The sequence below is a fragment of the Apteryx mantelli genome, chromosome 13 (assembly GCF_036417845.1).
Source record: "Apteryx mantelli isolate bAptMan1 chromosome 13, bAptMan1.hap1, whole genome shotgun sequence".
Lineage (NCBI taxonomy): Eukaryota > Metazoa > Chordata > Aves > Apterygiformes > Apterygidae > Apteryx > Apteryx mantelli.
Window position 1 is genome coordinate 3732909 of NC_089990.1, and position 23432 is coordinate 3756340.

General features: G+C 38.4%; 1 protein-coding gene across 8 annotated transcripts in view; it reads right to left on the minus strand.

The window, feature by feature from the left end:
• Window positions 1–167: 167 nt before the first annotated feature.
• Window positions 168–23432, minus strand: part of OGT (O-linked N-acetylglucosamine (GlcNAc) transferase) — a 27871-nt gene continuing 4606 nt past the window's right edge. For 4 of the 8 annotated variants that reach the window (XM_067303933.1, XM_067303930.1, XM_067303929.1 and 1 more), the window contains exons 3-22: window positions 22568–22811; window positions 20809–20877; window positions 17724–17840; window positions 16327–16406; window positions 14077–14272; window positions 13674–13814; window positions 13371–13471; window positions 13031–13184; window positions 12828–12929; window positions 12406–12585; window positions 10936–11094; window positions 9168–9257; window positions 7748–7873; window positions 6809–6979; window positions 6550–6666; window positions 6285–6452; window positions 3799–3951; window positions 2954–3206; window positions 2655–2778; window positions 168–2041 (exon numbers count right to left, since the gene is read on the minus strand). In XM_067303933.1, coding sequence (XP_067160034.1) covers window positions 1867–2041; window positions 2655–2778; window positions 2954–3206; window positions 3799–3951; window positions 6285–6452; window positions 6550–6666; window positions 6809–6979; window positions 7748–7873; window positions 9168–9257; window positions 10936–11094; window positions 12406–12585; window positions 12828–12929; window positions 13031–13184; window positions 13371–13471; window positions 13674–13814; window positions 14077–14272; window positions 16327–16406; window positions 17724–17840; window positions 20809–20877; window positions 22568–22811 — 2920 coding nt within the window. In that variant the 3' untranslated portion in view covers window positions 168–1866. Of the gene's footprint in view, window positions 2042–2654; window positions 2779–2953; window positions 3207–3798; window positions 3952–6284; window positions 6453–6549; window positions 6667–6808; window positions 6980–7747; window positions 7874–9167; window positions 9258–10935; window positions 11095–12405; window positions 12586–12827; window positions 12930–13030; window positions 13185–13370; window positions 13472–13673; window positions 13815–14076; window positions 14273–16326; window positions 16407–17473; window positions 17552–17723; window positions 17841–19039; window positions 19185–20397; window positions 20878–22567; window positions 22812–23432 lie in introns of those variants that run through there. The other 4 variants (XR_010885496.1, XM_013940295.2, XM_067303932.1 and 1 more) reach the window with 4 other exon arrangements.

A 23432-nucleotide genomic window follows, 5' to 3' on the forward strand; every position in this document is an offset into this window, starting at 1 on the left:
CGCTTCCGGGGCACGGCCCCGCGCCTGCGCACAACGCCCCACGCAGGCGCGCACTGCGGCGGTATTTACGGCGCCCGCGCTCTGCGGCGGTATTTACGGCGCGCCGGGCGGGACGGGCACCCCCACCCCCCCCCGCGGCGCGCCAGCGACGCCGCCGGCAGCCAAGCGAAAATCGACACCGGACTCCAATTTAATAGCAGGTTCAATAGTTTGCAACCACAGTCTCAGACCGTAAAAAGGAAGCTGAAAAATTCCCTAACGATATTGGACAACCGTTATAAACAGGACAGGGTATAAATGTGCAAGTCGAGAATTACAACCAAAACTTCTTACTCGTGTTTTAGGCAGTGATAAAACTCTACCAAGAAATCAAGGCATTGACACCAGGTATTCATCAGTGAGGATACATTCAAGCATCAGTTGAGATCTAGATGATAGGTGCACCAAAAAGCAGCAGTTCGCAGAAACAGGAGTCTCTAGTTCAGTACCAATAGGAGACAAATTGTTACCTGTTACTGACCAGCAACATCTGTAGCACAATTAGCAAGATTGACATTAGCTTTAAATTGCAGTCCTTGACCCTCTGTAGAGACTTAGGATGTTAGGTAATATTATTCTTGCTCATTCAATACAAAAATATTAATTTACATATAGGTCATGCCCTTCAAGGTACCACATAGTGTGAACAGAGATGACAACAACTTGAAGAAAAGGAAAAAAAAGCTGCTGCGAGGCCCCAGAACACTTCAAGAATCAAATATGTACAACAGCCCTTTAGAGCTTTCAAGTTTGGATGCTTTTAGTCTAACATGGTGGAGACAAAAGTATTTAAGTAGAAGATCTATACTTACCTGGGATTATTTCTGCTGAAACAAATAGAATTACTTAAAACAAAGTTACAGAAATAAAGATAAAAGGCCAGCAGCCCAGAATACTTTTCTGATAGCAGCACAGGAAGGGCAGTATAAAACGCGAAACGCTGGTCAAATTGGTCAAACTGGCAAACCAAAGCTTTATTTTTTGTTTAAAGGCTTTGCTACAGTACCTAGGACTGCGCCTCTATACATAATTAACAATCATTCCTGAAAGATCTGTATTTGGCACCAGTTTGTGTTTACCTCAAACACTTGTGGGGAGGATTAATTTCAAATCAAATTTGGTTTTTCAACAGAATAGGAGCTGCCATCATGAAGCCAATTAGCTGAGTTATCGGAGAAGCTTAAAAAAAAAAAAAAAACAAAACAAAAAAACAGAATCCTTATCTAAACCAACACATTACAGAAAGCTCCAAAACAGAGGTCAAACATTAAAAGGCTGATATAGGCTCAAGTGGTTTATAAAACCTATAAAAAAAGACTACACCAGCAAATATGCCCTTTCAGTCCGCACAGTTTAGAAGTTAATGCAGGGAGCAACACTCGCTAGCTGGAAATCTTGTCATGGGAGAACCACACACATACCAACAGGAGTACCCAAAAATCAAATGTTAAAAAAGCTCCAATTCCCAATCCACATCAGAGGAGAGAGATTCATAGGAAGATTGAATCAATCCATGAAAACATAATTGGTTGGGCAGTTCAAACTTCCCCCACCAACCGCTAAGTCTCACGTACATACAGCACATGTGCATGGCTCAATCCCATTCAAATTCCTCATGGAATAGAAGGATCCCAGGCTCTACAGAGTCCTTCCCTATCATGCAAGAAATATGTCTGACTGTGCTCTAATCACCATCATGTATCACTTCAGCCACGGAGTACCAGGCAGATTAAGTAGAAATGCACAGTTTTTAGCTCATCATCTCTGCAGAAGTGTTTGAGAGGCTCAGTTCCTGGAGAGTTCTGGGTGGGCACAGAGACAGGCTCTTCATGCAGATTCACTGGCCTCTACTGGCTTAATCATGTGGTCTGGTTTGTTGCCAGCAGCATAGTGATCCCACATCTGAAGATAAAGCCGCTCCAGGTCCATTGTATATTGTTTGGTGTTGAACAAAGGACTGGATATTCTCTGCTTCCAGACTTTGCCACGTATTTTTTTCAGGCTACAAAAAGAGTTAAAGCAATCAGGAGAGGTTTTAAACACTTTGTAATACTGTTTACTTTCTGAAATCTGCTATCTCAGCCAATCCAGAACTGCCAATACAACTGTTTCAAAAATATTTACTGCTCCCTTCCACCAAGTTCATGTACATGTCTTCATCATTTCTGATGCAGATCACCATTAACACTTGCACTCGAACAGCCTAGACACATTAACAAGTTAACTTGTTGCCCATTATCCGTTCTGCAGTAACTTTTTACAGCATGATTTTAACCAGTAGTAAATGACAAACAGCTTAAGCCTCAAGTTAAAAAGAAAAAACATGCAGCATACTTCACCTTTTAACAGTTAAAAGCCTGCACACAAGTAATTTCTGCAGAACAGGTAACACGCAACAAGTTGTTACTCCGTGCAATTGGGAGCATGGATGACAGTTTACCATAAATGCAGGAGCTGAGTTAACTGCAAGGTAACCTCTAGAGGAGAATAATCTAGTTATTTTAAATATTTAAGTACCTACAAGATTAAAACTATTGACAAGTCTCAGAGCTGTGCCCAACAACAGCACTTTACATTCTTGATGTTATCTTGTTACACAGTAAAAGTTAACTTACTATTCCAGATCAGTTCCCAGTTTCACAGCAATATCCTCATATTCCTGCCGACTTTTTGCAATGAGCTCAAGACAACCGAGGCAAGTAAGCTGGGAAGCAGCAACTCGCGATGCCAGAGTCTCACCTGTAAATATAAGATAGGTAAGAGCAGTCAGCTTATCAGGTAGCATATGACTGATCATGAAAAGTTACCGTCCTTCCTCCTCCACAAGTGGAGGCAAGAAAGTTTGTCAGGCTTGCTGTGTTATTAAAAAAAAATTCAAACCCATCCACTCTGCCTAGCTTCCCTGACGTGTTACCTGGCATAGTGACCATAGGAGTCCCAGCCCAGAGTACGTCCATGCCAGTTGTGTGCCCGTTGCAAAGCGGAGTGTCTAGACAAACATCAGCCAATTGGCCTCTCCTCACATGTTCCTCTTTGGGGGCAACAGGAGAAAAGATGATTCGGTTTTGGGAAAGACCCAAGTTTTGTGCGTATTGCTGAATATTGGGTTCTCCTACAGCTGGGAAACGTAATAGCCACAGCACGCTATTTGGAACTCTTTTTAGGATCTACAACAAAAGCAAGAAGCAGGTACAGGAAGAGTTGTCAGAAACATTTCTTTTTCTGAGTAACAGCAAGAAATTGCCACAAACCAAGATGAAGTGAAAGGCATAATCATTCAACACTTTGATCTTCTGAAGTACAGGGCAGAAAAAAAAAAAATCACAATTTGGAGCAGAATAACTAGCACTGGATTTCATCACTGAAAGAGCCAACAACTCTGAACAATAGTTCACAGGGTACTTAAGGAGGAAGTCCTGAAATTTAAGATCTCATTTATATAACTTAATTGTGCAGACTAGAAGACTGAACTTATTTCACAATGGAGTATATGCATATTCAAACCGTTCAAAATGTAATTTTCACTGACTATAAGTACAGATATGCTTTGAACTCAATCTAAACGAAATTCTATATCCTATTAATACCAAGTCCCACAACATGAGCATCATCAGGATTCAAATGGTTCAGGGTTACTATATTTTCCACAAAACAATTAAGATGAAGTTTCCACTTGCAGGAAGCTTCTGCTGACTTGAGAGAACAGCTACATTCCAGAGGTCTGACCTTAGATTTCCTACTAGATACACAGATACTCACATTAGCCCACATTTGTAAAGTGGAAGGGTCAATCTTATACAGCTGATTAAAGTTACAGTATACAACAGCATCCTCTGGTAATCCATACTGGGAACGGGTAGTAACAATGATAGTTCGTGGAACTTCTTCTCCAGTTGCTGCTTTGTTGTTAATCTAAGGAGAGGAAAAAAAAAAGCCATTGGAACACTGTAATTATAGGAAATAAGCTTAAGCCCTATGAAATTTTTTTGAGTCATACTGTGACATTTGTTAGCATGAGTTACCTTAAGCATACGTTTAGGTTTATTATATGTAGACAAAAATGCCTACTTACCCTTTGAAAGAATTTAACCGGTATGCATTCACACTTGTGGATGCCATGATGATGCAACCACCACGGAACAATTCACTGGGCATTTTCAGGCCCTGGCTATGTCTCCCTGCAACTCCAAGTAACTGGAAAGAACAACTGTATAAAGTGGCATGGCACACAGACCCCTCCCCTCCTTCATCACTTCACTACCTCCCAAGACCAAAAATGAAATTAAGATTTCAAGGAAGGAGAAAAAGTATATAGAGATCAAACTGTTTTTGTTTTGTTTTTTAAATAAAAGACAAAAGGCACACAACAGAGATGGAGTTAATTAAGACTGAAGATGCAGACTAGTGAATAACTGAGACTGTAAGGAACTGGAGTTATGAATGAACATTCTAAAATGAATGACCTTATAGCGTTCACAAAGAACAAGAATATGCATATAAAACAAAAAAAAGGCCACAGAGGACAAAGTTGGGAGAACTCATCACTACACAGAGAGAATCAGAATACCATGCAAGAAGAGTTTATGGTCCTGAGTATTAGTACAATAAAAGTATGATTTAAAGACATAATGCTGCAGTTTAATTCTTTTTGTGGTAAGCAACGGTAGAATCAGTTGAAGGTAGGAGAAAATAACTTGCCCTAGCTCTACAAGTTAAGATACTTACAGCCTATATATATGCACACACACATGTGTATACATGCACACATATAAAATATGTAAGCTTAGCTCATCGCCACTGCTGCCAGCCAAAACAAAATGTACTGTTGACAAACTTGACATTAATGAAAACAACTCGCTGTCACTGACTGTATTAGAGCACAGAGCCAGTACTACTGAAACTGTAAAGACAAGACGACAAGATGTGCAAGGTAAGCTCCTTTCAAGAGAAGCAGATAAAAGTGCTATGGATCCAAGCCACCAATGAGACCTCAAACAAGATACACAGTTCCAGTCACGTATGCCCAAGGGAGCTGACAGCAAATTAGAAACAGTACAAGAAAGAATTATATTAGTATGATCAAAAGATGGAAATTCTGTTTTACAAGGGCATAAAGAGAGCTTAGATTGTTTCTCTTGGTGGCAAAGATGTAAGACAGGAATTCTCCATTTTTCTCAGGGGATAGTAGTTTCAGAAAAAATACTAGTAATCTTACTGACCAAATTAAGACAAAACCTAATAAGGAAAGTTCCAGCTGTGTACGAAAGAACTTAAGAAGAAACCAAAGCATGAGATTATGGATAGAGCAGAAATAATAAAAGTTCTCTCAAATGAAGAAAAAAAAGTCTCTTATAGGTTCATAGGAAGGTTCCACAAACATCAGCTTAGAGTTGACATTTAATGCGGAACTCAAACAACAGATCAGTTAACTTTTAAAATTCTATTTTAAAACATGATATTGAGTTTTTTTGTTTGTTTTTTAAGTCTGACTTTGCTCTTATTAGCCAGGATGGATGCAAGGTGCATTTCTTTCAGAAACGCATGCTAGATGTCAGAATTGCAGCTGCATATGCAGATACACAGATTAGTATCTTCAGAGCACTCATATGACTGCACTAGGAAACCAATACTTTGGTCCTTCTCTACCAACAGATGGTAAACCAAAGAAACAAGTCAAAAGTAGTTATGTAAATCTTGAAGTATGATATTTAATTAAAAAACAAAAACAAACTGCTCTACAAGGGAAGAGGTGTTAAACAATTGTCACTATCACTAAAATCCCAGAAACTGAAATCACAGACAGGTGATTGTATAGAGCACATCTCAGAAAGATATAAAGCGTTGAATAAGCATTGCTGAAATACAGCAAAATAACTTTCACTGTATTACCCAGCAGACTTGTTTTAAAGGAAAAAAAACAGCAACTGAAACTGGGCAGTAGCCCACAAATATCCCTACAGGCTACAAGGAATGAGCTAGTCTTGTCTTCCAGTTCTAAACAACCAACTTCTCTCTGTGCAATGAGATTAAATTTCTTTGGACTTTAGGTAGCTCTTGATATAACCTCTCTATCTTTGAGGGAAAGATCATCTTCCAACATATCTGTGGCTTCAAGGAGTTTACTTCAAAACAGTTTCTTTCAGTACAAGAACTAAACTAATCAACATGACAGAAGTTATTGTTCTTTGTTATGTTAAAACATACAGATACATTAGAAAACCCACACATGCCCTGAATTGCCTCACCTGAGTAGTTGCTAGTCCATTACTAATGTTGAATCCATTGATTGTTATCTGAATTTGGCCACGATTTATCATCTCGATCACAGCTTCTGCAATTGTATTCATAGGAATGACTGGCATACTGAGGGCAGCATTGCTATCTGTATTGTCTCCGCTATCAGGACACTTCATCTAAAAAACAAACAAACCCCCCCCCCAAAAACATGTAAGTCAGTGAAAGTATTATCTTCACTCCCTAAGACAGAACATCCAAAGAAGCAGTTCTCACCTTAACAATTTTGACATCAGGGAGGCTGTCAAGGAAAGCCTTCAAGTCGATGCCATTCAGAACAATTCTGTTATCATAAATATGACCATTGGACTTGAAATCAATGACTGCTTTTTTCTGTTTAGAGAGAGAGGGAAAAGTGTCTTTAAAATGTTACAAGATCCCTTACCAAATACTAAGTGTAATTTTATTAAGATAGCTATGGAAAACAACAGCTATTAACATCTAGTTTTCTTGCCATCTCTATCCTCTCACCTACCTTCAGATGGGGAAACATGTTGGCATGGTCTCCAATAAAGAAAGTGTTTGGCATGTAAGCTAATTTCTCAGAATACTGCTCAGCCACCTCAACCGGGGAAGTTTCTTTATCTGTGATGATATAATCCATGAACAACGCCCCACTGGTTCCAGGGTACCCTAGCCACATCGCCTATAAAACAAAAAGCAAGAATAGAGTCTCAGGTGTATTACCAAAATAAAGCAAGTTAAACCAATGCATACCAACTTAAATTTTCTGCCCACAGATTCAAGTACGTTCTTATGCTTTATCAACTGAAGAGCAAGCACTACCCCCAAACTTTCACTACTGAGACAGTGGACAGTTTGAGGGTATATTCAAATTGATCCCTCGCACTATGAAGACTACTGACCGAAGCACCCAACCTGTGCAGCTATAAACAGAATATTAACTAGCAGTCATTTCAATTTCTTTTAGCTGAGGGAACTTCTGCGGCCTAGAATGAGTCTGATTCAGGCTTCTCCTACTCTCCATTCCATAGGCACTTTAGAAAATCCTTAGTCAAAATATCTGTTACCTCAATTCTGAATTCTAACTAGAATTTCACTAAGCCTAAAGAGATTAAAACTCAACATCTCAACTGACTTCTGCAACACTTTAAATAAACATTCGTTGTTCTCACCCACACAAGAAAGCAGGTAGCGCACATGAACCTCAGAATTAAAGAGCTGTTCCCTTTCAGGGCATAGTCAACTACACATAGAATTAAACAAAACAAAACAAAAGGAAGTATTGAGTAGAATAATCCTATTTGCCTCACACATGCTCATCACCAACAAGCCCCTCTCCCTTATTGATCAACATGAACCTTCAGAAGTTTTTCCACTGTGGCAGAAAAAGTGGAGACTCTCCTTGATAACAAGTGTATTTTGGAGATACAGAGCTCTTCAATTTAGTTACCTGAATAGGTGCTGGTCTCAAGGCAAATAACTCATTGCGGGCTCCTTTTGTGTAGCCATTCATGTTAATGAGAATGTGTATCCCATCCTGGTGAATGCGGTCTGCTGCTTTTCCATTACATGGTATCTGAAGAATAAAAAAAAAAAAAAAGATTTTAAAAAGTTATTTTTTATGTTCAGTCTTTCAACAATAATAAGATTAGTGACTGGTGTACAAAAGAATAAATATCAACAGCGTAATTCAATTTAGGTGAGACTTAAGTCTTGTCATTCCTAGTTTTATGGATGTATAAGTCATCAATTCAAGGTAAAAACAAAAAAAATAAAATCCCCCAATCCACTGTTGAAACAGGAAAAACTTTACTATGCCTAGTTGGAGCAAACACAGTCACTGACAGAAACTGTAACTGTGGTACCTTAAGATTCCTTCTACGTATTCAAACCAGAGGACTGATACCCAATGTTGCCAAGCTCAGTTAAGTCATGCAGAAAATAACACAAAAGGACAACAGAAGAACCTTCAAACACCACTGGCTTTAGTTTTTTGGCTAAATCAAAGATTCAAAGAGCAGAACTCCACAAGAGGTATTACTAATGCCTTCCAAGAAAGAGAACAGCAAAGCCATGGATACTACAACACAACCTCTTCCTGTCTAATACTGAAAGGTAAATGATTTTCAACGGTTTAATTTCCTATAATTAATTATGAAATTAGTCACTATCTAGAAAATATATCTGATAGATGTCTCTAGTTTAGCAGCAGCAAAACAAAAGTCCATGGCTAGTAAGTGGGGCTATATAAACCAGAACAGTCTTTTTTTTCCAGTGAGATTAATTAACCATCAAAACAATTCACCTACTGCAAGTGGTAGATTTGCAAACTACAGGAATACAGAGGAATTGCCTCAAACTGAAGATCAAGAGTAAGCAAATTAACTACTCTCCAGCTACTACTACTACTAATAATAATAGTGTACTAATATACACTGATTATCTCATATTGCTCTAGGGTTTTGACAGTTTTCTTGAGATACGGTAACAACCCCTAGATTTCTGCAGGTACTGAAATCCTAGCCACATATTTTTCCACACAGAACATAAACAACCCTGGACAAGTTTAAACATATTTGCAGTTGTGGCATCATAACTTATTTGTGACATTTAGATATGACTATTATCTTAAGATCTAATGAAACAGTTATTCAACATTGTTAAAATTGCTTTTTAATAATCACAGAGAATCACACAATAGCCACTGCATCCCAGGGTAGGCATAATACTATACAATCTTCAAAATCCCAAATTCAAGACTAGTCTCAGCCTGATTCAAGAAAACATTGCAACTAAAATCTCAAACTATAAACTTGAGATTTCTGTTTCATTTTGATTTTCTAAAAAGTCAGTGCATTAAAAGAACTCACCTGAGATAAGTCAATGAAATGATTTGCTTCAGCCATCACCTTTACACGGAAGTTTGTACCATCATCAGGACTCAGGGCATAACAGAATACCTAGAAGCAGCAGCATAAGTTAGATATTTGTGACACCTCACCAACAAAACACCTTTGCGATAAATGTATTTTTAAATTACAATAGCATATATTAGTAAAATTACATCTAGTTTCAGAAAATTGTATTTTATTTACTGATGTGGCATTTATCAGTTGAGAAAGGAGCCAGAAAAAAGTGTTGGGGGCATGAGACGTTCACATCAGGCCCTAGTTTTACCTGGTTCTGGTACTAGTGTAAGGCACTGCATCTTGCAGAGACACACGTATCATGTTCCCATCAGTGCAAGGTTAAGTAATTTTAATAAAGAGATCTGCATAAACATTAATTATGAATTCAAAGTTGTCTTGTACAAAATGTTCTTTGAGAATGTAATGAGAATCATAATTATGACTCAGCTTGAACAGGCTAGTTAAGTCTTGGGGAAACTTTTTAAATAGATTCTTTAAACACAGTGACTAGTTCTACAAAAGTGAGCACTTTCCTCTCCAGTTAAGAAACTAGAAATGTATCTGTTCTGTAACCAAAGGTTGACCAGGTATGCACACTGCATCTTTAGCTAGCCTAGCATATACAGCCTACAGACAAAATAATCAATCCTCTGCATTATTGGTTCCATCTTGCAGGACAAAAAGCCCAATTTTAGTAAAATAATGGATAACTAAGTATCTAAATTATGTTCTATAAAGCTTTATAATTCCAGAACAAGAGAGACGGCTCCCTGTCTCAAGCTGACCAAAGGGTAAATGGTATCCCCCTCCTCACTTTCTATAATGTGCACAGATCGCCAGTCCAATAGCTTTGTGAAAAATAACTGTTTAATAGCGACACTTCTGACAACAGCAGAAGCACACAGCTTTGCCACAAGGATTTTGGACTACAAAGACTTCGTGAACAAGAGAAAACATGGAAGGTGAGAAGGCGGGAATCAATTACAAAACACTCTGGATGTAGGGAAAACTTCCAACCCTTTACAAAGGTAAGCAGCTTCCCCTGTTTTGTGAAACAGGAGCTTGAAACAAAAAAACAATTTAGTCATGTAGCAAATGACTGGGAATGAAATCTAGTTACAGCTTCATTCCCCTAACATAACCCTAAAATAAACATACACTTGACTCTCTTTAGCCGTGAGTCTCTTTAGACTCTCTCTGGATTACAAAACACTCCTCCTGGAGAGTAAAAATCGTAGTCAGACCAATCTGAAGCTCATGTTCATAACAGATTCAGGTGTCCCAGAGAAAAGCACATCTAAAAAACAGCAGTGGAGAGTGAACGCAAAAAGGATGTGCAGCTAAAAATGAGACATAACCAGGCAGTAGCCTGATGTTGAAACACATCATCTAGTCAAATGTCAGTAGCTGAACCTAAAAACAAAAAAACCCCCAAGATCTTAAAAAGTTTTCCTTGGGTCACAAGTCCTTCCTACAATAATTCTAAGGACAGGACAGATACCTGATTTTCCTACTTTCTAAAACCCACTTTATATTGGTAAAGTACTCCTCCTTAGGACATATAACTCTTTGTCCTGCTTAAAAAAAAAAAACAAAAAAAAACTCACTAACCAAAAACCACCAGAAAACAGAAATATGTCCTTCCCCATTTTACCTGCCTGCGCTATGATACAAGAAAGTGCCTGCTAAAACTGTATTTAAAGTTTCAGCTTGCCATCTACATTTTTACCTCAAATTTGTCTGGGTTATGCATTCCTGGGATTGACTGCATTAGGTGGGAGGTTGGATGGTTTCCAAAATCAGAGCTCACATAGCCAATACGAAGTCGACCTTCACTGGCCTTCAAATCCTTTGGATGCTCATATGGTGGCTTGTGAAGAACATTAATCTGTCAAGAAGACATGCAACTCTTTAGAAAGCTGTGCACCAAAATAAATGCTGAATAGAGGGCCAAAATGATCATGAGTTTGTTGGATTAGTCTTACCCCATATTCAAATAAGCTGTAGCATCAGTTGTTTGAAACTTGCAATATGTATATTCCACTGCAGACAAATGCAATTTCCACAAGCTGTATTACTAGATGCCATGCGCCCACATTTGACCAAATAAAGACAAACCACTACTGAAAGTTGGTGACATTTCTGCTTTTCTACCACTTTATGTTTAATAACTGGGGATGGGTTTCTTCCAAAAATGATACCACACCACTATGATCAGGAAGCTGTTGAACTACAAGCTACTTGTCACCAGATCAGTATTCCTGTGAAGCATCACAGCATGCTTTCTGTTCTTATGCTCACCAACTTCCGCAGGCATCAGCTTTTACCCACTACCACTGACAAGATTATCAGACTACGCAGACCTTTAGTTCAAGGCAGTTTGAAAACTGCACATTATCAGTTCTGAAGTTTGAGATTTGTACACTTCATCACTCATGCTAACCAGACCCTTCCACTAGCTGTCAGGGAAATTTCAATTATAACTGGCAACCGGCTCAAGTAGTCTATCTCAACATACAGAAGTTCCATGATCCTCTGGCTGAAGAAGAAAAAAAGTCATGTCAAATTTTTTATTGGAGAATTCGCCATCAACCCCAATAGGACTCCTGGCAGCTTGAGGTGCTTTGGCGTCTTGTGGAAATAACACAGTTAAGAAATCACAGCAAGGAAAGATATGTTTAAGTTAAATGCATTAATTTTTGGAAGAACTTATGCTACTGTACACAAAGTACTACAAAACAGAATCACGACACACATTTAAATACTTCCTACTGTGATATATCACCCCTGTAATGTTGCTGCCATCACCACAACCAAGCGAAGGATCTTGGAAATCCCAAATCCAAGCAAACACAAATTTCACATGTTCCAACAAGGATTCTCCAGAGGCAAGGTCAGATTCCAAGCACTGTGGAGGCTGGGCAGGACCAGATTTTGAGAAATACTGTCACATGGCTGCCTAGATCTTTGTTACTGTTATGGGAATAGTCGTTTACTCACTCTGGGCTTCTCCAAAACATCCCTCACATGTACTTTGCAGAACTAGATGAGTAAACACTATGCCCTAGCTCTCTACATGTCAATGACTCAGAAGCCTTAAAAAGTCTAATGTATTAAAAAATAAAATCTGTTACTCAGATATAATTGGCAAAAGTACATAAAGTAATTCAATCGCAGTAAGCCTGTATAAAACTCCTACCTTGTCCAAGCAGAGATTTCCATGTCTCTCAGCAATAGCCTTCCTGAAACTGTGAGAAAGGGGATACAGCATACTATGATGAGGGTGGACAGAAGGCAGCCTGTTTTTTTCCAGCTGATCAGCAACAATGCTAACCAGCTTCTTCATTCTCTCATCATAGTCTGTCCAGTCACAGACAATCTAGAAAAGGGAAAATTGAAAAATAATAGGGTAACAGCTTCATCTGATTCCAAGAAGTTGTGACCAGCATTTCTTCCAAAAATGGCAGCAAAAAATAGTAATTACTGTGATGACTGTACAATCTTATCTTCTGATTTAAGCCTACTCTTAAGTTTGCTTATATGCTGATTGGTTGAAGTAATTGAGCTTATTTGCTGCCAAAGAATCTTTAAAAACTACAATCAAAGCCCCCTTTTCCTCACCTGTAAGCAGTGGGCCAAGTTGCAGTAGGCATCTGGGAAGTCAGGTTTCAGTTTCAGAGCAGTGCGATAAGAGGCAATGGCTTCTGGTATATTCCCTGAATCCTGTAAAGACACAGGAATGAGTCAGCAGATAAAAATATATTCAGGATAAGTACTCACAATGCCCCATCACGTTATAAGAGTGAATCATTCACATGTGCTACCTTGTGAATAGAGGCCAGGTTGCTGTGGGCATCAGCAAAAGCTGGATTTATCTGAATGGCACGAGTGTAGCACTGCAAAGCTCCCTGAACATCCTGCATTTCCTTCAAAGTATTTCCCATATTGGAATAAGCATCTGCAAATGTGGGACTGATTCTGAAAACCAAGAAAACATGTTTCATGAAAGATGTTTCATCATTAAGAAACCATACCCAGACTACTATCTGGTTTGCAAAGCAACTATCTGAATTACAATATGCTATCGTAAGCCACTTTCTGTACAGATCTATGGCCCTCTCCTGTTATGAAACACTGAGAATATTAAAAATAGAATCCATTTACCTAATAGCCTCTTTGTAATGCATCAGAGCTTCCTGTAACTTTCCTTGCTGTTGCAGAACACTTGCTAAATTTGAATGTGCAGCAGCAAACTCTGGAAATACCTGGAAGAAAAAAAAAAAAAAGTAGAATCTCTCTCTCAAATCTCGCAAGCACACTATATTATAAAAAGGAGGGTAAGAAATGCAAAAATATTTTGTATGACTCAGTTTCTTCCCCTTACAGCCAAAGGAGAAAAAAGCCTATGCCATATTGCATATTCTCAGCTTTAACTCTCCATTTCTCCCCTACCACATTCAACTATACCTCGAGAGCTTTCCGATAAAGGCGAACAGCTTCTTCAATGTTCCCCTGTTCCCGCTTGATGTTTGCTAGATTATTGAGAGAGTCTGCATGTGTGGGACAGAGTCGGAGAGCTGTATTGTAACACTCCTCTGCTTCAGCCACCTTTAAGAAAAAATGGAGTAAAATAAACAAGGGAACTGCTTAATATGGTAGCATTTCCTGTAATATCACTCCTTATGAGATGTTATTCTACAAACATTTTAACAGGTTCAAAGTGAGATGTCTCATATTATTCTTCCCGATGAACAAGAAAAACAAACTGAGATGACATCCCATTTTAATAAAGCTGACTAATAACTGGAGTCTAAATAACTATTAACTGAGCTTTTAAAAATTTAGACAAAGGAAAAAAAGTACTCCTTACACTGCCTTTCTCCTTCAAGGCATTGGCCAAGTTGCAATAGGCATCAGGGAAGTGGGGCTGCAGTTCAATAGCCCTCCTGTAGGTGTCTATTGCCAGGTCTATCAGTCCTTGCTCATAATACACACAGGCAAGGTTACCGTGCACAACTGCATGATTTGGACTCAAACTCAAGGCTCGCAGGTAAGCTGCTACAGCTCTGCAACAAGAAAGAGAAGGTTAATGATCACCTGTGGAGTTACCCTGTAAATTTACCTTGGTTATCAAAAGACCTACCTAAAAGGAAAAAAGACCTCCAAGGGATACATATTAACAAACAGACACACAAAATCTATCCTGTAAAATGTCACTAATGCATGCATTTAATTCATAATGCATGAATTAAAAATCCAGTCAAGGAAAGACATGATTATTCATGACATCTTTAAAACTTTGCTCAATTTGCAATGTTAGCAGACAAGACAGACAGACTTGGTTCATTTTAATTAAACATCAAGAGTTCCAAATCTGTATGGTAGTCATCAACATCCATTGCCCAATGCAAGACAGCTAGGATTTCTGAAATAGCCTTGCGCTGGTAAGATAAAAGCAGGTCTCCTGTTCAGAACTATTTAGCAATGACTTATATTACTAGAACATTTATGTCATCAATGTAAGACCTTCTGAATAAAAAACTCAGCCAAAATGAGAATTTTGTACAAAAAACAAACAAAACAAAAAACCCAACAACTTTCTGCAAATATTTCTCTACAACGGAGAACATTAAAAGTACAGAATTTTAGCGTTTGAAATGCTTTCTTGGGGTGGTCCAAGAAACTGGTCCCACACTCTTCCCAGGCCATCACTCCTCTTCATTAAAATGCCCTTACTAAACCCTTCCTTTTCCCAGGGATCATGACGTTATTAAACTGAAGAATTTATCATCCCTGGATACACTTTTGTCAGTAATAATATTACATTCTTATGTCCTGTCCTCTCTTAGCCCTCCTTCTCCCAAACCAAATCAGAACTAGCTTATTCACAGATTTCCCACCACAGAGAATAACTGATCATGTGCAGTTCACAGCATATCCAAACATTCTAAAACGGGATGTTTTTTCCCCCCTCACCTGATGCTGTATTGAGATTAACCTAAGTCTTCTGGGAGAAAGGCAAAGCTTTTCTGTGTGTTTTTCTTAAACGTTCTTCACTGCTAGGAAAAGCATGAGACCTTTGCTCCAAACATTTCTTTTTTACACTAGTTCATTATTAGATTATAACAATACAAACACAACTCAGTCTTATACTATTACATTCCTTTATTCTCTTTGTTACCCTAACACATTTATCCCACTTTACTTATGCTTCTATCTTCACCTTGTTCAAAGATAGATCCTTAATTATATGCACCTATAGCACCATACTTAAGTGATTCTTGTGGTCAAATTTGATTCCTAGAAAAAAAAATCATCACGCTAGTATTTTTAATTAAAAAAAAAAAAATCTCAGAAAGGTATTGTAAACTCCAAAATGACTAGTGAACATGTCCTTGTTTAGCCAATTAATTTGCAGCTAACAGAATCACCGAATGATTTATATTGGGTAAGCAATACAACTAGTTAGAATAATTAACCTGTTCCCTGCAAGCCTTTATTAAATTTTGAGCCACAAACCACAGCTGCCAGAAACTGTAATCCAATTAACAGACACAATACGGTACATTGCAGAGAAACAATACAGCCTGGATCTTCTTCCAGAAACAAAAGCAAGATTCATGGATCAGATCAGATGTCTCAGAACAAGCTAGTTTGGAAAGACAGCAACAGTACTGCAGCAACACGTAGTAACATGATGCCCATCCATAATAAATGCATAATATTTAATTAGACTCTTAACTGAAATTCAGCATTTTGGCTCGTCTTACACAGAAGGAAAATTTTAGAAAAAGTACACACGCAGATCAGGTCTGGAATCACATAATGAAAAAAAGAGTACCCAAGGGTACTTGCACGCTTTTCTCAGACACATCATCTTTATTTTTTCCCAGTCTTAATTTCAAGTACATTTTCAATGCCTTCAGAAACAGTATATTCCACGAGATGTTTGTTTGAATTCCAGTATCCTGCTCTGTATGTGTTCCAAAGCCATTTGCTTTCTCACCTTTGAGCAGGGGTCTTCACTATACCGTCCAAAGAGATTTTACGTCAGGAACCTAATTTATACCTTCCCACATCTGACAGGCTGCTGACAGAGTGACATTACTTATCTACTTACCTGTCAAATATCCTTGCTTCCTTCAGGACATTCCCCAGATTGATGTAAGCATCCAAAAAATTTGGGTCAAGTGTTACAGCCTGAAAATATTTTTAAAGTAACAGCTTTGAGCATTAATTGTATAAACATTCTCTATGAAACTTAAAGCTATTTTTTTAACTGACAAACCCAATCTGTAAATATTTAAGATTTTAATCAACAACCTAGTGAGGAAGGAAAACTTGAGTTAAGCAAACCAATCATACAGCCGTTACACTTATGCTTACTTCTGAATCAATTCAGTGATCATGACAGGTTTTTTTAATTTCTAGAAAAGACAGAATATGCTACCTTCAAATTCACTCCTTACCTAAGCCATGACCTAGTTCCCTCCAAAGTCATGCATATTAGAATTGATACCAACTGACACCTGTTGTCACTACTACAGAATAATATTTATTTCATGTTAGATTAATCATCCCTAACCACCCACCCATGCTGTTCTGTCTTTGTTTTAGGGGAGAAAACCCTGAGAAATTGATCCGCATCCTTTATTTACTGTAAAATTTGTGTTTTCTAGCTTTAGCAGTTCCAGAGGAGGAAGAGCAATATGTCATATGTGTGGAAAATACTTGTAGCCATTTAACACAAAAAAAATTCACTCCCTACAAAAATAATAAAATGTACAAAAACTTGTAACAGCTGATAAAGTTACAGAAGATGCAGTACTAAACCACAGGTAAGTATCTGGCAAACCAAACGCTGGCGTGAATCACACTTACAGTCTTTCCCACGGAAATTATTATTTCCAAATTAAAATACTTAATCTACCACTAACCAGAATACAGGAACCAGATAACTGTGTAGAAGGTATTAGACATCACATTACAGTGAGAATTAACCATATCAATCTAATCTGGAGAATTCTGAAACACTAGTGGTGAAAAAAATCCTGGAGAAGAGGAATTAGTGTATCCCTTTAAATTGTTCTCCTCAGTTACTCACAGGAAAGCAAGAATACCTGAAACAGGATCGCAATGAAAAAGATTTTAAACAAAGTTGTTTCTCTTACACACACACAAAACAACATACATACTCAAACACTATTCCCATCAGAATTAGATTTTAAAAAATTCTATTCCGGAAAAGGACTGTAAAACAACTTAACGAATTTTCTTATCTTTGACATGTGTGTGAAGTCCTTAGGGCAATTCTAAACATATCTCTTTAGTGGCATACAGGCAGTCTGAAACATCAGGAAGTAAAAAAGGATTAACATAAGATGTTAACTAACAGGATTATAAGAAGTTCTCTGCTGATCAAAATATATCTACCATCTACAAAAGTACTTATGCATAAGTAGGTAATTGCATGTGCATTAAAATCTGCTAGCAAAGTTGACGGGTTTAGATAGTTACCTTTTCAAAGTGATGAATTGCAAGCCAGATTTCTCCTTGGGCATTGAAAACACAGCCAAGATTACTCCAAGCCACTGCAAAGTTTGGTTGAGTCTCAATTGCTTTTAAGTAACAGGCCTTGGAACAGTTAAAGAAGAGAGATACAAGGGAAGGGGAATATTTGTAAAAAAGAAAAAAAATAAGAAAAATAATTGTTAGTATGCCTTCTCTAACCAGCCAAAAGTGACCCTGCAGTATAGGCTAGCTTGCGCCAAAACTAATGCGCTGCAAACAGCTGTTGATCCTGCGCCAGCGCAAACCAAAACCCAGGTGCAAGCCCACCATTTTTCAGTTATGCTGATAACAAATTAACATGCCTTCAGACACCAGGTTACCTCAGAAGCAGTCTTAAAAATAATTCAAATACTACAGCAGAGTTATCTGCCACCATTAAGTGCATAAAAATAAAAAATACGTAAAAACAACTTCTTTCCATGAGATAGAACTCTTAAATTGTGCAGTATTCTAAAAGGGAGAGAAAATAAGAATTAGAAAAACTACTGAAAGAGAGACGCAGCCATTCTTCAGTTTTAATTGTCCTTCTCAAGCGAGACGACATACCTGATCTCATTTCCCAGTTTCTTCAAATACATTTAATCATCTACAGCTTCAAAACCTCAAATGACAGGATTGCATGAAGGTTTAGGTCCCTGTAATGCAAGCGCAAGAAATCGCTGCGCATCCTAACAGCACGGCGCCACGCTATCGCTGCGAACTGCTGTGCTATACTGATTGCCCCTAGATACAGTGAACGGCCAACCAGAATCATTAATCTACCAGACAGGCCCATGCAGAAACTTGAACATTAAATTTGATGTCTGGAGTCTAAATGCATTACAACCCGATTTCATCCAAAAGGCTACAGCCTGGAGCTTAGGCAGTCACCCAATCAGAGATTAATCATCTAGTCAACCGTTCACAAGGGCTTCATCGCACGCAATGCGCGTTACCGCTGCGCAGCCTTTGCGCTACTGCAGGATCACAGCGCATCATCAGAAGAGCAGAACGCTGCAATCCAAACAAAGAAGAAAAAAGGAAAAAAATGAACAACCAGAAGAGTTAGAAGCTTTTACTATTAACTATCTCCAATTATTTCTTTAAAAAACATCTTAATTTACTTTACTTTATTTCTTTGAAAGAATTTGTGGCTACTAGTATAAAACATTCTTACATTACTTGCTTGTAATTAAATATTTTAAGCTGTTTCTGAAGCCACAAGACAGAAGATTCAGGCATGGAGGCAAATGGTTTTGCTGTGGCAGTTACAAACCCGTTACCATATTTCTCATCATGTGACTTTTCGGTGCGTTCCTTGCTGGAAGAGGAGGAGGAGGTGTGTGTCTGCCCTAGATCCAGGCCTCGAGCTCCCTTCAGCGAGGCACCTTACGCATGGAATAGGAGGTTTCACCCACCTGAAACCTTCTAAATACAATATCAGTGGTGAAAAACCAAAAACAAGAGAGAAAATAAAACAAGATCATTAGTAAAAGTTCAACAAAGCAATTGCAATTTTTCTGGATATGTCTAACACATGGGAAAGAGGACAATCTGTCTGTAACAAGGGAGACATGCAGAAGGGAGAGGGTTAATCAGGGCAATTGCATACAGCAGGGACTTTTTCTTTTTTTTTTTTTTTTGGAAGAAAGGCTCTGAAGTATCTACAAAGAAATTAAATTTTAGTTCAAACTGTAAGGAATTTGCTGGCTTGATCTTTCAAATGGACTGATAACCAAAGAAACACATTGCAATTTACTCAAGATGTTTTTCTTGTTTATTAAGTTCTCACAAAACGGAATAACACTTTCAAACTAGGTGTCTCCAGAGCTCTGAAACAAAGAAGTCAGCAACCTAAGGCAGGCGCAGTGTCTTGGCCTATACCAGTCACACTAAAGCTGCAGTGAAGTGCAATTCATGTTAGCTGTCCGCTTGGTGGGCTGAGAACCAAGTGTCTCAAAGACTGTTCAAACTGTAAACACTACTTCAAAATATTTTCAACCTGGATCTGACCAAATTATGCTGTTCTAGGAAGGTACACACATCCAAGCTGTTAGAGAAATCCAAAAACAATTAACTTTGAACCTGCATTCCCATTACCCCATGAAGATCTTATCCCTCCCCAAATGGTGCTGCAGCCAAACAGACAGCTACGCTGTTCATACACTCCACTTTTTAGCATGCGCGTGGGGCTTGGAGTGACAGATGTGGAGTCCAGAGTGTTTCTGATTTCTCCACGCTCCTCACCCCTGCAGCGCGGACGCGTAAGGTGGCTTGTAACAAGACAATTTCATCGCGCAATCGAAGTTTTAACATGCCAAGAACTTTAAACTCATCTTGGTGTTCGAATTCTCGGTTTAGAAAACACAGACTGCTAGAAGCCACCTTTCCACTACAGCAAGTTTTCTTTCGATCAGTTCATTTCCCAAACAAACCAGCTTTGTCCTTCTGATTTCTTTATTTTGGGGGAAGGGAGTAGGGAAGACATGAAGAAAAGTTATTTGGGGGGTTCGCATACTGCAGCTATTGATCATTTACTAGCCTTTCTTCCACTATCAAGGGAAGGGAAAAGTTAAAGAATAAAAATCTTTAAAAGCCAATATTACAAGATAACAATTGGATAAGTTTCTTCTCCACTTACAAGCCACAAAGGACTTTAGAAGAGCAGCATTTTCAATAGCACCTGCATCGTACAGGGATCTCGAGCTAATCACAGGCTCTCTGCTTGGCACCAGCAGGCAAGCCTCAGAATTGAAGGACTGTTACTTATTTCCAGATAAGAGCATGGTGGAGCCCCTGCCCAATACTTCAGAATGGTTTCAGATAGTCTAGTTCAGCAGAAAGGCTTGGTAATGTTCCATTTCTTGATTTAAACCAACTTTTAAACATGGACATGCCATAGCTTGCCCTGCTACTACTCTGGGGTGATTCAGTGCCTTCAGTTTTCAGCAGTTTCTCAGACTGTCTGTAGATCAACGCAGATCTGAAGACTTGGTGCAAAGTTCAAGTTTTCAAAACACTGACGTTTAAATGCATTCTACTGAACACCTACCTTGGCTTCTTCCAAGCGACCCAGGGCTTTGAGCAGGTTCCCCAGGTCACTACGAACACAGTACAAGTCCTGAAAAATCAAATCATGCCATCAGCACTTAAACTTCAGAACTTTGCAGACACCCCAAAGGTCCACATGAAGGCCTTACAAAGTTCTTAGAATTCCACAGTTCTCTCTAAATAATTTGAAAGCAGTAAACATATCTCAAATTTGAATGATTTTTCTTGACTTACTATTACTGGTAACGAATAATCATATTGACTTTAATATCACAACAGTACAACTGTAAAGAAGGAGAAAGAAATAAACAACCAACCCACACAACTCCTGTTTATACAGAAATCCAAAAGAAATCCAAAATTAAGTTTAAGCCCCTGCCCCCGAGGTAGCTTTAATTCTTTTGGCAGAGGAGAACACACACATTTTAAGCCTCCTTTTTTTTTTCTTTCTTTTTCTTAAAGCATGACTGTCTTCTCCCCGCAAGGCCCGTATTCTTAATTTACACCATTAATAATATGAAATCATTTTAAAACTATAAATATTATAATGACCTTGCTTCCTCTATCCCCAAAGCAGGGGTTTTCTCCCTGTTTTTCCACTCATCTGTCCATTTTCAACAGCCTTGCCACTTACTATTTTTCTGCTTTCATTTGTAACCACAGCATAGACTACAACTGCAGTATCTGGCAGTACATGAGAAGACCACAGAGTATGGGGACATTTCTGTCAACACTAACGAAAATGTTTCTAACCTAAACAAGGCTCATATAAGAAAATAACATCTTACAGTATTCCTAGGCAACACATAAATTCTACCTGTGACACCACTTAGCATAATGAAGTTAAACAAGTTCACCTAGGCTATAGAACACAGCAAAACAGGATTCTGAGCACTTGCTGAACTTATTTTGCATCTCCTTTTTCAAAGGAAAAAAGATTTAGGCACACTAGACCAACACTGCTTTGTAAGTATTTCTGGCAAAACACTGACACTCGGCAAAACACTGACACTTATCACCAAATAGCAAGCAATTAAGACACTTCCACCATGCTGAGCTGTACCATACAAGTTGAGTACAATGCAAAACAAATAGAAAATATCAGTCTAATTCAACATTTGTTAAAATGTAAATTCAAAACAGTTGCAACCAAAAACTCCAAACAGCAGATCAATTAGTTCTATACAACTTAACTATGCCTAGACAGATATACTGTTTCAGCCTATAAAACATAAATCAACGCTTCTGTAAACCTGTCCAGTGTGGAAATCTAACCAACGCAATCGTAATCACCATGAAATTTGTGATTTCATAAAACAGTACCTGATGATTATTAAGATTTAGCATGTAACTGTGTATCAGCGCTTCTCTCTCTGCAATAATACAGCCTTACAACACACCAAGCCAGATAAGAGATTATTCACTGATACTTCTGACCTTAAAAACTCAAAAAGCCCTTCCTTCTCTGTTATTCTCAATAATACAGGTAACATAACCAGCAGCCCTTACAGTATTCTAATGTAAAGATTTGTGACAAAAGTATTTCATGCATTTTTAAGAAAAGAATTAAGTAGATGATTAAATTTATGGTGGGCATGTTGGGGGGAAGGGGGAAGGGCTGTTTGTTGTTCTTTTTAACTAATGGTCCGTTTTTAAATAGTCTTAATTCTTCCCACATCCATGGAAACCTGTTATTTGTCTGTCTGTCCTGGGGCAGCAGTGAAGTATGGAGCTCTTCCATAAAATAAAGTGTTACTTACAGGATTGTACTGAAGGGCAGACACATATGCCTGTACTGCTCCTTCCATATCACCTGCAGCTACCAACGCAGCAGCCAGATTAATATATCCATCAATGAAATCTGGTTTGAGGCGTAGTGCATGTCTGTAATGTTCAATAGCTTCTTGTAGCTGTCCACGTTCCTTGTATACATTGCCTAGGTTCGAGTAGGCTTCAGCCAACAACGGATTTTGTTTGATAGCCAAAGTGCTGAAGTGAGCAGACCTGGAGAAAATAAGACAAATTAAAAAAAGATCGACTTTGTTTGCCTGTCTACTTAATGAACATTCATGCTCAAGTGAGCCAAACATGCAGCCAACAAATCTGAAGTTACAGAGAGCAGTCTTAAAAGTCTAGCTTCTCTTAGCTTAAATTACCATCTCCCTTCCATTTTAGATTCTACTGAAGACAACTCTAGTTTGCAAGCAGCAGAGTTCTGCAAGCCTCTTGCTAAACTTGAGCTGAATGCAGTTTGCCAGCATCTGAAGGCTTTTCTCTAAGCAATGTTTTACTTGATGCTATTTCAAGAAACAGGATATAACAAAGACGTGTAGATGTAAAATTCTGTCTCCCCCTTAGTTTTCCCATATCTGAATTATTACAACTTTATTTAGAAGCCTACATAAATTAAATCCCAATTACAAATTACTTCCATTGCCAGGACACATGGATTTACAGCTAGAACAGTTAAGAAGGTTTGAAATGCTTGAGGTGCAAAAAGCAAGCTCAGGAACAGGCAGAAAGAGAATATGGAGACAACTTTCAGAGGACAAAACATTCAACTAATCATGCCACTTCACAGCAATCATCTTGTCACAGTCTTGCCACTAAAAAAAATTCCCCACA